The sequence below is a fragment of the Haplochromis burtoni genome, unplaced genomic scaffold (assembly GCF_018398535.1).
Source record: "Haplochromis burtoni strain Fernald_Lab_line unplaced genomic scaffold, NCSU_Asbu1 Contig_36, whole genome shotgun sequence".
In the NCBI taxonomy this organism is placed as follows: Eukaryota; Metazoa; Chordata; class Actinopteri; order Cichliformes; family Cichlidae; genus Haplochromis; species Haplochromis burtoni.
The window spans coordinates 2363897-2379221 of NW_024582397.1; the positions used below are offsets into that span (position 1 = coordinate 2363897).

At 42.3% G+C, this 15325-nt stretch overlaps 1 protein-coding gene across 6 annotated transcripts in view; it reads left to right on the plus strand.

Moving 5' to 3' along the window:
• The first annotated feature begins 799 nt into the window (after nt 1-799).
• The window catches only part of nectin1b (nectin cell adhesion molecule 1b), a 157365-nt gene continuing 142839 nt past the window's right edge, over nt 800-15325 (plus strand). For 2 of the 6 annotated variants that reach the window (XM_005936811.3, XM_005936812.3), the window contains exon 1: nt 801-1702. In XM_005936811.3, coding sequence (XP_005936873.1) covers nt 1651-1702 — 52 coding nt within the window. In that variant the 5' untranslated portion in view covers nt 801-1650. Of the gene's footprint in view, nt 1703-15325 lie in introns of all 6 variants that reach the window. The other 4 variants (XM_005936810.3, XM_005936813.3, XM_005936815.3 and 1 more) reach the window with 4 other exon arrangements.

A 15325-nucleotide genomic window follows, 5' to 3' on the forward strand; every position in this document is an offset into this window, starting at 1 on the left:
ATTCAGCTTTCACTGCCCCAGCTTATTTTTTTAAAATTGTGGTTTACTTGAGGTCTGGGGTTTCTGTAGGCGTCACTGAGGAGATTCATGGGTATTCCCCACTTGTAAAAATAATATACGTTGTCAATTATCTAATTAATTTGAAGTTGAAAGTGTAATAATTGACGGGTAAGTCTTATTGGGCTTTGCCTTATGAGATGAGCCTCAAAATATGTGCTTCACCTTTGGCCACTGGAAATAAATCAAATTTGATTTTGATACTGGATTGTTTCCGTCTGCTAGACCACGCAAAACAGACAATAACAAAGACAGAAATAGGATTCATTTGGCTGTTAATTTCACTGACTGAATTCTCTGGCTCCCTCGATACTATGAGCTAAGAAATAGTTTTAATATGTAGGCCATGTATTCACTGAAAGTTTTTATTTTGATTCTCATTTCTCTTTTCCTGTCAGACGCCTCGCCAAGTGTCAATAGTTTCAGTGGCTCCGTTGGCCCTAAGGGGATTCCAATATGTGAGTAGTGCGTGCACTGGATTATTCCACTTTTGTATACTTATACGGGTTGTGCCATTGTCTTCCCACATCCCCACTCAGTCTTTTCGACAGATCTATCCTCCAGCAGTTGTATTTTTTACTCCTCTGCGAACATTTTTAACGCCTGCTCCAATCGTGCCATATATGAGACCACATGGCATGCAAAAAAAGTTGAGAGCACCCCGAGTAGGAGCTACTTGCCTGCTGCAGTATGCCAGGCGATGCTTTTTGCAGGACAATCCAAGCTCCTCCCTTGCACAACGTCATCCGATCCCGATCTCTCTCCCAAAGCGTCAGCGATAGTCAGCAACATACTGTGGTGGCAGATCAGCGGGGCGGTACGCGCAGCAGGATAAAGCCACACTGTATTTCATCCAAAAAAGAACCAGAAAAGGGGGCGCATCCCACCATTTCTGGAGTTGCAACAACTTCGCCGGCCTGGTGTGCTGATTTCTGAAAGCTGGCCGTGGCTGCACACCGGGAGAACCGGGACATACGGAACTAAAACAGGGACCATTCCCACTAATCTGCAAGGTGTTGTGCTAGTTTTGCAAAGGAAGTGGAAAGAGAAACAACATTGCCTCGGAGGAACTCTTAAGTGTTGGAAACTTCCCAGTAGAGCATCGATCGAGGACCTCCCGCCCACTTTACCTCAGTTCCACAATACTGGAGGGGGGGGAGAGAGAGAGTTCAGCAGGCGCTGCGGTGGATGGAGCAACAAAGGCTATATGGTTAAACTGGAAGAGCTTCTTTGATAAGAACCCAGCGCTCCTTTCTGTTCTTGCCTGCTATTTTGTAAAGCACTTCTACGCCTAAACAGCAATTCTACAGCTGCTTGGATCTTGCTTTGGGGACCAAGCCAGGTTCTCCTTAGTGCAAACTCTCTCTGGCAGACAGGGAATCGCCGCAGACGAGAAATTGATGCTTTGGCACGGAGAAGCGCACCACCAATCCTCTAGTTTTGCGAAAGTCTCCTACTGCTGTGTAAGGGAGGTAGACTAGTTTGGACCGAAGTGGGATTTCCAGAAGTTGCATGCGGGGTCTGTGTTGTGTCGAGTGAGCACTATCCATCTACTCTCAGGTTATCAGACCAGATCCGGATAGTTGAGGTGCCATGGCGGTGTATGTGGGGATATGGGCGCTCCTGTTGGCGCTGAACATTCAAGGTAAGCCGTAGAAATAGACTTCAGCAGTGAATCGTCTGCCTTATTTTATCATTAGCTCCCTGCTTTCTGTGTGTGTGTGTACGCGTGAGAGAGATGCATGATGTTCCCGTAATGACAGACTTGATTAGACAAATGCACGAATGTGTGGATTGATAAGACTGCATGGCTTATGTTTTGCAACAAAATGTGCGACAGGAGTGAGGAAAAAAAATGGAAAGTGGTGTCTGCCTTTGAATCCAAAACGGCTGCAGAATACTTATTTAGTTGCCAAAAAATGAACTTACCCCGGCAGCAGGCAGATGGCGATACATGCGAGCCATGTAGGCCAGCAGCCCTTTAAGTTTTTCCAATATTTCATCGTAATGGCAGAGTGCAGAGACACAGAGTGCACTGGAATGATAATTGAAACATATTATCCTCTGCGCCTGCCTGTTAGTTGATTTATTAAAATAGTAAATAATTAGTACTTACAATAATTAAATATAATTAGGATAGATTTTAATTCCCACATTTTAATCTCCGAATGACACATTGGGGGCTTTGTTTTGTAGTTTCCTTGTCGAATAATCATATTTTCAGACGAATGACTCATGGTGACGTTTAACTCTCTGTCACACTGAAACCAATTCTTCTGGGAGTTTGTGTTTTGGAGTGGGTGGTGGTGCTGAGCGAATTAATATGTGAATAATTGAAGCAATACTCTGACATTGATCACCCTGGCATTAAAGCTTCCCCAAAGTGGGGCTGATCATTAAGCAAATACCTAAGAACTGTATTTGACTCATTTTTAAGGTGTGTCATTATTAACAATCTTTTAGTTGGAACGCATATTTGTGCATGTGTGTTCATGTTTTTGGTTAGTTATGCAGAGAGGGCTTTAAGGCCTAGCTGAAGATTTACCAAACTGTTTACATCCTAGACTGATAAACTCTGTAAGGGGCCCCCAATTTAAGTAAACAATGGAAGAAAGTCAAGTGTGGTCTAAAAAAGGTCACACCAGAGTTTCGATGGGCACTAATACCCTCATTCTTCAGGTTGTAGGTGTTTACTCGATGTAATATGTTGGAGCTCTTACTTTGGTGATCCCCTTTGAGCCTAATAGCTCTTAATAAGTCTTTACTAGAGAAATATTCTGGCACATCCTGTTTTCTTCAACTCCTTTGAGCTTGAGAACAACCAAGATGTTGACCTTGTTCGCAGTGAGGCTCCGTGTGGCTCCATGCATTTAAGACTGATTGAATACTTTGATCAAAAGCCCTGTCTGATTTATATTGAGATGATCCCTTTGCTTGTGGAGAAGATCAGGATTAACTGGTTCCCTTGGGATTCACGGTAGAAATCTTTTGAAGCTGTTCAATGGAGGGAGTGGAAAAATGTCTCGAAAAGTGCACCTAAAGCATCCTGGAAATGTCTTATTTGAGCAAAGCAAGAAACGTTTTCTAAGCGTAATCAGAAATGTATGAAAATGCTTTGCTCCTATCTCTTTTTTTATTGCTGTAATTGATTTAAAACCAAAGTGAATACATTATTAATGTGTTTCGACATCTTCATGAAGAGAACAGCTTTGAAAGTTCGTGTTTCAGCATCTGTTTGGACCCATTTCTTTTGACAAAAACAAAGATTTGCTCCTTCACCCTGAGGTTAAAGGGCGTTGCCATAAATGCCCACTAGCTTTGATGGTCTAATTGATATACAACATGTTCCAGACTCTTTCCTCATTACTAAAGCACAAACAAGTGGGAAAGGCCCTAACAAATGCAAGTCACAGCAACCCATGTTGCAGCTATCCACGAGGGAAAACCATTTGTGCTTGGTAATAACCATTTGTGGAAAACCCAGCAGTGCCAAATTCATAAACACAGAAATATTCTGAGACGCTCGCCAAATAGATTATCAAATAAAAGGAAGATTGAGAATAATGGATCTGCGCATAATAACAGCAGCTCTGTTCCTGTGTTTGTATATTAGCACTCAGTCTCTCCTGTATTCCAGACTGATATTTAATTGAGTGTGAATGCAGTTAGCAACCAGGTGGTTGTTTATGGCTTGGCTCCATTCTTTTGGCCCCGGTGCAGTAGGAACCCATATAGATATCACTCTGAGTGGTGGGATAAGGGGATTTCCGAGCTCTAATTCCTCATCTTAGTTGGATTTAACGTTTGGGAAATGAACTATGAATGGTGGACGAGTGTCAAGTTTGAATGTGCTATTATTCAGGATTGGAAATTATGTGGCTGTGAATTATAATCTTTGTAATAACTTGGCAGCATGAAAGCTAAAATCATTCTGCTGCAGACCCCTGTTGTTCAGCTCTCTTCTCCGTGTTTGTCTACAGTGTTCAGTCATAAGCTACTCTTGTGATGGCACTACACAGCTGCATCGTCTTGTGTCCGTGACCTTTAACTGTGCTTAGTTGTTGATTAGATTCTCACATAATGTCCCATGAGACATGTGAATAAGTCTCAATGTTGCTCTTTTTTTTTTCTTTTTCTTGATATACGGCTTTCTTGTTTCATCCATCACAGATTAGTCGAGCAGCTAACTACCTGGTTTCTATGTGCAAGCTCATCATCAAAGCCTAACACACAAGACTTCATTTTGACTTGTGACGAACGGCAATGTGCTGTGCTGCTGCAGCAGCTTGTATTTGACTCATTTGAAGTACACTGAAAATCTACTTTTGTTTGGAAATGTCATGCACTTCAGTTGGATTGATTGATTGATTGATTGGGGAGTCAGGGGGTCGAGGGAACATTTCGGGCAAATTCATAAACGGATTTGAAGTCTTTGCTTGATGTTGAGTGTTGAAACAGCCAATGCGGATAATTCGTTTTTTATGACATGGGAGGTAGGTATACAGGCTAGCCTTTGGAACATTGTAATTAGCATTTTAGCTTTTAACTAAGTTAAAATGCTCTTTTGAAGAAAACTGTAATTGCCGCCGCTCCATGACATTTTGCATTTCATTTGGGTGACAGTTGTGATATAATGAAATGGAGAGTGTCACTGTGGGATTGTTGGGCCTTGATGGTTTCGGTGTGGATGCAAATTGCTTTGATCCTCGCTCCTTTGGGGAGTCTCCCGTTGGTCCCCGCTGAGGTGATGGATGGGTGAGAGCACTCTGAGTCCTGGGAGAGTAGCTTGAGGGGAGCTGACAGGAGATTAAGCTTTGCTTTTGCCAGAAGAACTAATGGAGGCACTTGGCCACTCAAACTTCATCTCACTGTGTTTAGCTCATTGGGGTTGTGCTGTCATCTCCTTAGCAAATCCTTCTCAAATCACTGCATGAAATGTCCCTGTAAAGGGTAGATTCTTTTTGTGTGTCTGCTGTCATTATGGAAATTGAATGGCCCTTCATTAATTTCAGGAGGTACTCTCAAACAAGTGATATTTCTTTGTTTTTTCAAAGTATTGCTCTATACACCTCTGCCGAGGACAAGAGGCACATTTTCTCTTTTCTTTGTTAGTTCATGATGCACATTTCCAGCCCCTGTGGTCTTCACATAGAGTCTGCGTGTCGCAAAACTGATGAATAAAACATGATGATAAGCACTGAACCTAAATAATGGAAAGGTTATGGCAAAATAGAGTGTTCCTTGCATGCGGATGACTGCACAAATACTATTAAAGACTGAATGAATGTTAAATTAAGTTCATCTTTCCAATTGTTTGGAGTTAATAGTGTACATATAGGATTGTAGTTATGTTTCAGGGCCCCAAGTTAGGACGTTACAGTCTTTTGCATGTTTCTCTGATAAAGAAATAGTTTGGAGCTGCGCTCCAGTCACTGAATGAAGCTATTTTAGGAGACGTTTATTCAAATATCACAAGTAGCGTTTGTCCCAGACAACAGCAGTTTAAAGTTACCAGATAGCCTGTTTTGTAAGAACATGCAGTTCAGTATCATATATAATGTTTTATTTGGTCTTTATTTTGGTGTATAGTGTCTGTCAGGTGTCCTCTCTGCATCCTTTGCTGTCTTAACACCAGACAGTCACCATATAGAAACAGGATGGAAAACACATTTATCAGCAAGCTGCAGCTGCAATTTTATGCTTTAAATCATTGAAATGCTTCTCTGTTTCAAGTCGGATCGCAGTATCAGCAAAGTGAAGGAAAGGGAAATCAATAAAAGGGATCAAATCTAGCCCTCAGCTTTTCTGATTTGGCATTAATCTGTTCAGTCGTTTTCTTTCTGTTTAGCCGAACCTTGTCAAGGGATTAAATGGTTAAACTCCAGTTCTGATCTTGAGAATGAGAATTGACTAACTATACTTGTTCCATGTTTTCTTTACTCTTTGTCAGATTGCTGTTGCAGCATCTTAGGATAGGCTTATTATGGTTGCTGACTAGATGTAAATCTTCACAGACGAAAAAGTAAATAATCTCACATGCTGGAAGGATTCTGACAGTCTGTGCTGTTTTCATGAGACACCGTCTTGGCTTGCCAATAGCTTGTAGAGTTTCTCTGAACCGTTTTTTCCCTTTAGTGCTCCGTTACTATAGTTACTACCTGTAATCTGTCATTTTTTTTTTTTTTTTAAAGAAAATTGTATTTATTTCTCTACAGGATCTGCATCCATTTCTGTTTTTCAAAGTTGTTGTGAAGGGAGTGCAGCCTTTTAACGGGTCTGTTTTGTTTTTTTTTCTTTTTCCTTTCTTGTATTTTCTGCTTCATTGGTTTTAAAGAAGATGCCATATGGAAGTACCATTCATTGCTCATTGCAACTGGGTTTACAACTAGAGCATTTAGTCATGGGCTGATCAGGGATTGAGAGTGTGGATAATTCCTGATCTTTTTACTAAGGCCGTATACTTGTAAATAAAGCAGATCTGATCAGCACAGCTCCCAGCCCCCCCAGTGTGACTGCCTGAAAAAGTCAATTTACAACAGGCAGCTGGGCTGGTGGTGTGCCTCCATTAGGGTGCAGAGTACTACTGGAAACCAGTCAGTGAACAACCTGCTGAGTTTGAAGAAAAAAGCGGAAAACTGATGCTTAGAGGTTCCCAAATTTACACATGATTAGAGTGCTACAGGTGGACGCACAGACAGTGTCACAGTGCACACAGTCTGTTCTGTTACCCACTTGACTTGATCAGCTTTTAGGTTTTGTTTCATTGGCTGTGAGCTCATATTGTCCAGCTCTGTAAGCCAGACACTTTTGTATTTTACTCACAAGCCTGCTTTGTGAATTACACCAGCTGGACTCGTTTTAAAAGTTGATGGAGTAGTTGATACTGTTGCCATGTCTTCTGCTGTTCCACTCAGTTGAATTTTGTGCTGACTTGTGCGCTCTGTTGACAAGAGCTGGCCTGCAGCTCTGCCTCTTACTGTCTTGGGTCAAACCGACATATCAGTTGGCTGACACATTAGACAAGTGGAGGCTATAAATTAAATATTAGCTACAAGTTCTTCCCTGGAAACGGTGGCGTTCTGATGATGTTGTTTTTTTTTTTTTGCCTCAACTTAATAATGTCACTATCCATCCATCCATTCGCTTCCGCTTATCCTTTTCAGGGTCGCGGGGGGCGCTGGAGCCTATCCCAGCTGTCATAGGGCGAAAGGCGGGGTACACCCTGGACAGGTCGCCAGTCTGTCACAGGGCTAACACATAGGGACAGACAACCATTCACACCTAGTGACAATTTGGATTAATCAATTAACCTATCCCCACAAGCTGCATGTCTTTGGACGGTGGGAGGAAGCCGGAGTACCCGGAGAGAACCGACGCAAACACGGGGAGAACATGCAAACTCCACACAGAAAGAGCCCGGCCTGATGGTGGAATTGAACTCAGGACCTTCTTGCTGTGCGGCAACAGTGCTAACCACCGTGCCACCGTGCTCTTTTTTTTTCTACCCATTCACACAGACATTCACACACTGGTGATGGCAAGCTACATTGTAGCCACAGCCACCATGGGGCGCACTGACAGAGGCGAGGCTGCCGGACACTGGCGCCACCGGGCCCTCTGACCACCACCAGTAGGCAACGGGTGAAGTGTCTTGCCCAAGGACACAACGACTGAGACTGTCCAAGCCGGGGCTCAAACCGGCAACCTTCCAATTACAAGGCGAACTCCCAACTCTTGAGCCACAATCGCCCCAGTTAATGTCACTAATAAATACTAAAATTGTATTTCTCTATTTATCTTAAGTGTAATGTGGGGTATTTTGTACATTTTCCAGTTGCCACAGTGACAGTTTCCTACCTTAACTTGTAAGGTTAAAGTCACCATCAGCGATGAACAGTAAGCCTGACCCTATTCTATCAAAATATGGATTTCTTTTTTATTTGTTCTCACAGAAAAATTAATAACAAAAAAAAATTCTATATTTGGGGTTGTGGTTTGGGGCTGGGGTTGGAGTTGACATCACAGCGCTAAATATAGTGGCGGGAAAAAAAAACTTTTTTTGTGTCGTTAGAGATGTCTTGTGTTTTTGAAACACTTGCGGCTGAATAGATGGGTTTTCCATCCCGCTGAAAGCAAATTGGGATGAAAATCTTGACCTCAGACAGGTCAACTTTTAACACAGTGAATGTCTGCACAAGCTGCCTCCAACGTCTGACTAAAAACTGCCTTGAAAAACCATATCTGTCAATCCCATTACAAGCCTTCCAGCTCACCCACTGCATATGCCATCCGCTGATAAATACCTCCAGGGGTCAGGCTGAAATGGAATATTGGCTTGCAGAGCACATTCAAATGAAAATATAGAGGATTTCTAATATTTAGCAGTGTTTCTAGTCTTTATAGGTTCGTAAAATAGTGAGGAATTTCCGTCATTGTGACACACAGCAGAAGCTTTCGCGAGGCTCAGAGTTGATCTCCTGCCAGAACTTTACATTTTTCTCTTTTTACTTTCTGCAAACTTGGGTGTACCGCCCTCTATCTTTATTCTCCCCTTTTCTCTCTCTCCTGTTTCCTCGCTTTGCCTTTGAGAACGGTGCGTGCTGAGAGTCGGCTTGGTTAGCACTTGATACAAAAGGGGGTTTGTTTCATGAAATGTTTCCCTTTTTAATGAGTGATGGTGTTCGCTCATTTAATATTCCGCACTGATATCTCTCTGGGAGCTGACTGTGCTTCAAAGCAACAGCGTGGTTGTAAATGGGGTGGGGCGGGGGGACCAGCAACCGTGGTGGTGGTGCTATAAGAAAGGGGGGCTGCATAGAAAATACAAACACAGGTTTATTTATTCTCGCTGACATATAGTTAAGCTCCCAATGTGCTGCAGCTTGGCGTAAAGCTCCTTAGTGCCCTAGTCCTGTGCTGACAGACTGTCAGAATATGACTGATAACAGGTCACCTCATATTTCTCTCAGTGTCTTTCATTTATTTTTGCGCTGTTCCCCGTTATGATCAATTTTATAGGTTATTGCTCAATTCAGAAGGATTTATATAGCTTATATGTGTGCGTGTCTCTTATTTCTCCTATGGCCTCACAGGTGACGTGTGATTTCCCAATACTTCTCATTATTAATAAGACTGAGGTCCACTTTGTGGTAGAAATTCTTCATTTTTCTGCACGTAGTTCAATTTTGTTTTGAGAGCAGTGAAGATAAACATGTAGATGGCCTGCAGTTTGGCATTGATCCTTCCAGTTTGTTAGCAGGGTCTATGCCAAAGCAACTAATGCAGTCTGCTATTGATTCCTCAGTTTCAAGCCTGGCTGAATTTCACTCCAGTGTTGCATTGTTTTCAGAAAGTCAGGTGTGCCAAATGGCCTCCGCCGCTTCCTTCCTGTATGTCCTCTCTCTTTTTAGGCTGGCAATGCAGGCTACTGTGGTATCAGTAGATTTGGTGTTTGAATGTGTGTGAAAAGCGGGCGGGTGGGTAGGTGAGTAATCTAACCACTCGCCCCACCCCAGAGCGAGCAAAGGGGTTCTGTTTATCCCTTTATCTCGACCTGTAACGGCCTGAGTCTTTATCAGCAGTGCACCTATTTAAACTCTCGAGTCGTATGCGTTAAAAGCAAAGCTGTGAGCTGTGTTGTGCTTGAACTACGTTTACTCCTGTAACTGAAATTCATTATATTAAAAGTACAGTACGTCATATGCCAGTAAGAGGGAACCGTCTATTATTTTGTTATTTTCCTGACATTTATTAGGAGCAGCTTTTGTGAGCATTGACCAAAGGGACTCGTACTCATAAATATAAAATGTGCACATGCCCTCCTTAGGGTTTGCATCAAAGAAAATGCATACAGGGTTGCTGCAGTGTCCCTTGAGCATTGTATTTTGAACTGGAACTAGATGCAGGTCTCCCAGGTGACAACATGCTGCTGTACCTAACTGCTCATTATCCCCCTTTGTATCATGGCTTAGGCTGATATTTAATTCACCTTTTCTTGGAATAGATAGAAACTGCTTTAAACCACAGTTAAGCTATATGTGGTGGTGGTGGGAGTTATGTTCATCATGTTCATTTCCAGTCTCATGTTTCTGTTCTCAGACTCTACTACACTAGCTTTACATGATTTACAATTTGAAATGATCTCTATTTACCTTACACTGCGGCTGACTGCTGACTACAGCCCCTCAGTTCATCCTCTATCTGGAACAATCCATTTTAGTCTCCTCCCTCTAAGCCAACTTTGTTGTGATTAGCTGCCCTTCGTAAACAGAACCTTTGAACGGCAGATGGGTAAGCCTTCTGTGTACCCTGGACAGTGCTCCAGCCCATTCAGGGCTAACACACCTATGGCCAGTTTAGATTCACCCATTAATCAAATAAGCATGCCTCTGGACTGTGGGAGGAAGCAAAAGCATTTAGAGAAATACACAGACACGGGGAATAGATTCAAAATCCAAAGAGACAAGCTGCAATTTCCAATTTTCTTTTTCTAAATATGTACTTTTTTATTGAATATATAGCAAATAAAATCACAAGCTTTATGTTGGCTAAGAGAAGAAACGAAACAAAAACTGTTCCTAAAGTTTAGAAGAGGATTTAGGTCATATTTGACCACCAGTTGGCATTGACATTTTATTTAGATTATTTTTTTACTGTTTTCCCTGAAGGTAATCATTTCTAATTCCGAACAGTTCTGTATAGGATTCCTTCCTCTTCTCTTTTTTCCTCTTCTCCCTCACTTTAACTTGCAGCTGAACAACACTGCCAGAGGTCTCCACATGGGACCTTCAATTCTGGCAGCACACGCCTTACTTGGCTACAACGTTGCAAGTAGAATTTACCAGTCAGGAATCTGGAGAGGGCTTTGATACCAGTAAAGGCATCACACAGGGCCATTTTGTAGTTCACACCAATTGTCCATTGAGCCATGAAGATGCCAAATGTCATGTTAGTCCACAGAAACAGAAGGCTCGGGGATCAAGGGTTTCCCGTTCGCCCACCCGCATGTCCAATATACGAGTTCTAACATCTATATGATTATAAGTTATGCAGATGTAAGTGGTCACAAGAACACCCACTCAGTGACCCTGCACCCACACAGCTCAAAGACTCACTGATGAAGAGTGAGAATGAACACTGCTTTTGCATGCCTTTGTCTGAGTCAGATTTGTTGCCCCACTTTTGTTGTATGCTCTGTTCACACGGAGCACGAGCACCGTAAATATTTATTTCAGATGGATGAAGGGACTTGCAATTGTTCCTTGCACTCTGTACCTTTTTTTGTCAGCATTAGGAAACTGAAAATAGAAGCTAAAGAGGAACAAATGTTTGAATGAGAAACTCAGCGGTACAGAGGTTGTTTAATACCTCAGCAAAACCCTTAAAATACCTACCCTCTTACAGCCTGCAGACTCGTACCCTTCAGGTTGCTGAGTTTCAAATAGTTCTGCAGAATGGGTTTATGGATTGTACCTCACTTCCTAAGTCATGGCAAAGAAAAAAATTTGCATGAGAAAACAGCCTTATCCCAAAGAGAAAAAGTGAATCTAGAGAATTGAGATGTACGTGCACACCCTGCGGGGGATGGGAGTTTGCAGTGGGTCATGCTGTTCCTGAATAAGGCTATGTTCCAAGGGTGATTCTAGTTTGCCTTGAAATACTGTTCTTGGCACAAGTTCTATTTAGGCACATTGGGGCTGCTCACTGGAAGAAAAGCCTTGTGCAAATAAAAGTTCATTCAATTTTTTCCAACTCATTAGGTCTTTTTTGTTTCTATGCGGGAAGCCAAGGGAACCCCCCTAGAACTAACTCGTGTTCTCCATTAAAACTGACTTCAAACAAATGCATTTCTTATGGCATAATTCTAAGAATATTATGACACATAAAACGGTAAATTCAATTAAAAGCCCCATAGTGTGCTAAAGCTCATATTGTCTGCTAAATTAGTTGAATTAAAGCTTTCCTAAATGTAAGGATCGAGCAAGTCAGAAGCTATAACAAGTTGGTCCAAGTGTAGATTAAATGGAAGTCCATGTTTCAAGAGTCTGATCAATATGCAGTGAAAGCTGACAGGGGATGAAAGTGATTGGATTTACCCCACGTCACCAAGAGTGCGTTTCATTCCTGCTTTTTGTGAAATTTTGGTTGAACTGTAATAATCCAAATAACAGAGGTGATTCCGTATGTCACTGACAGTTAAAGGGTTTATCCTATTGATTAGGTTGTGGGAATCTCTGGAGGAAGTTTTTATCAGCAGATTTGGGGGGCAATTTATTGTGAACTGCACTTCCCTGTATCCCTAACCCCTCTTTTTATTCTCACACTGCTCATGCTATGTGGCCGGTGAGGGGTGGATATTTGTTTTTGCTGAGAAGACCCGGGATGGGATGCACTGATGCATAAACTCACTCATATGTGTGTGCGCACGTCGCTGAGTGCGCTACTGCACACGTCTGCGCGCAAGCCCAAGGCAGAGGCAGCTTCACGTTCCCGGCCCTGCTCCCTCCTGATCCTGACCCACTTTCTTTTCCCCGCTCATCACTCCCTCTTTAATTGCCGCGCGGCACACTGAGGCCATCTGCTCGACTGAGGCCCGTCGCCATGGAGATGCTGGGAGGCTTTTCGGATTTACTGTGGACTGACCAACAGGGAAATGGAGGTCAGGGAATGGGGGTAGGGTGTTGAACAGTAGTAGGGGCACCACAAGTGTATTATGAGGCACTTATTGACATTATAATAGCACACCTGTATGATCAGATACAGAATTCAAGTGCTTTTAAAAAAAGGAAAAAGATGAAGCATGTCTTTGCAAAGTCCTTTTCCCCGAGGAGTTTTCCCAAAACCAAAGGTAGCAGTGAGCAAGAATGACACAATTTTACTCGGAACATGGAATTAATTACATTTGGAAGTAGACACTGACATGAGATGGCATCGCACCAGCTGCCATTCCAAGGATTTCCCCGACCAGACCCATCGCTGTGCGTGAATCTTGGATAAACAATACCAGCTGCACTAGCGGACCAGGTAAATATTTTATGTTTACATGCAGATGACGATATTTCCCAATTGGGAATTACAAATACATTAAAAATTAAAAGAGAGTCATAATAAGAAGAGGCCATGGGCACTTCCATGGCCCCACCTCTCCACATCTGCTCACCCTTAGGACAATGCACCAGCGAATACACCTGTCGACACGTGCGTGTCCTAAACCGTAAATGCACACATTCATTTCTACATTGCTGCATTTGTCATCAGTATTCATGGGTCAGGCCACACTACAGACCTGAGAAGAAACAACCAAACGTTTGCCAAAAACTCAAAACATCCTTTGCGGTGGTTTATTCCACAGCGAGTGTGTCCAAAATGACACCGAGATTAAGCTAGAAATTCCAACATGAAAAAGGTTTTACAGCTGGAACCACACTGAACTTTTTCAAATTAATTTTGAGGCTCAAGGACAAAAAAAAAGGTTTCCCGACGAGTACAAATTACATTTTTTTTGCTACCAGGGCAGTTTAAGACAAAAGGCTATTTGTCTGTGTTAAGATAACAGCATTGCCACAGTCAGATGTGTTTTTAGTGTCATCTGCTGGCTCCAATCATACCGAGCAGAGTTCTTTTATACTTATGAGTAGTTTGTATATTTTGCTGCTGCTACTTATTTCCTTTCTAATGACACGCTTCAGTGAGGAAGCAGTTATGTTTCCAATTAACACTCAGGCATATTTCAGAGCTGTGGTCTGCACAGCCAGGTTGCCTCTTGTCCATCAGTCTGCCAGCTGTACTCACATCAAGCCCGCTTTGCATGTTGTTAATGCATTCACATATTCCGTGCTTGTTCAACGGGATCATTTGGGCCAAATGGCTAAATGTGGCATTGTATTCCAAGTGATTGTTTTACTCAAACATCTCTAATGGAGTCTTGGTATTGACCTCTGGCACATTATCAGTGCTGAGCTTTGGGAACCACTCTTTATTCATACTTTATTTATACTCTATCTTTTAAAGGTCAATATTGGTAGCTGTCATTTCTAAAGTGCCATTCATAGGTCAATACCTCATTAGTAATCTGGTGGAGTTTGGATCAAATGCAGCTCCTGTCTTGTCTGTGTCGCTGAGCTGCAGCCACTACCAATTTCAAGTTCACAGCTATTCCACAGGATTCTGTTACAGGCATTCAAAGTTTGACACATTTAGCAGTATTTTTATCGTAACTGTAAGAAGTTTTTATCTTTTTCGGCCATATTGTTTGATCTGTATGTTTGTGTAAAAGCAGTCAAAAATCAGAAGATGTGCAAGAAAATAAGGAAATAAGCACAGCAGCAAATCGTCACTTTTCAAAAGCTGTATCTCATGTTCATTAACCTCCTAAGACCCGAACTCTTCCACAGCATGCCTTTTTAATTTTTCTTTGATATTTGGGCATATTGGGGACGGATGAATGTAAAAACAAAGAATTACCAGATTTTTTTTTTTACCCTATTTTTTGTTTTTAAGAAAAATAAGAGCTGCAAATGAGGATATTCGTTTAAAATTTTGATAGAACAGTAGCAGTATAATGTCCTCATAAGTGGATATCAGGCGCTTGTAGAGCAAAATTTAGTATTTTGGTCTAAATAACCCAAAATGTGATGTCCACATATGTGGACGCCAGGTCCTAGGAGGTTAAACGCCTTCGTCGACTTTATTGATCATCTTAATTTAACCAGCACATTACTACAACACCACTACTGTTACTGCCAGTAGGCTACAGAGTTCTATGGTAATGGTATTGCTTCAGGGTATTGGAGCTTTAGCAGTTGTTTATGCGACCAGTAATGCAGTGAACATGTCATGACAGACAGACTAAACTATCATGGCAGTTGCACCTCTTCCATGAATTTCTACTCCATTGTGTTGTCTGAGTTCCAGAGCTTTTCTACTAGATTGCTTAACAAGAGTCAGACCTCCTACGAAGGCTGTCAGAATATGCCGGCTTTGATGCCGTCACTATCTGCATAGATGTCTCAGAGAGCTTATTTTGCTCCTCCATCACCCGCCAGTGACAGAGTAACACAGGAGGCTGTGACAGCGGAAAAGGTAGCTCTGTCAATTTAAACTCCAGTGAGCGCTTGATCTCTGAGCTGCCCAAATGTACAGTCAGAGCTGAAGCTAACAAGACAATGTACCCAGGGCCTGTAATTGGACCGGGCCCTTTTCAGCAGTGTGAAAAGATAGAGACCGTCTGTCAGCCTGCTCTCCAGTCAAGGTCATGATGTTGAGTGCT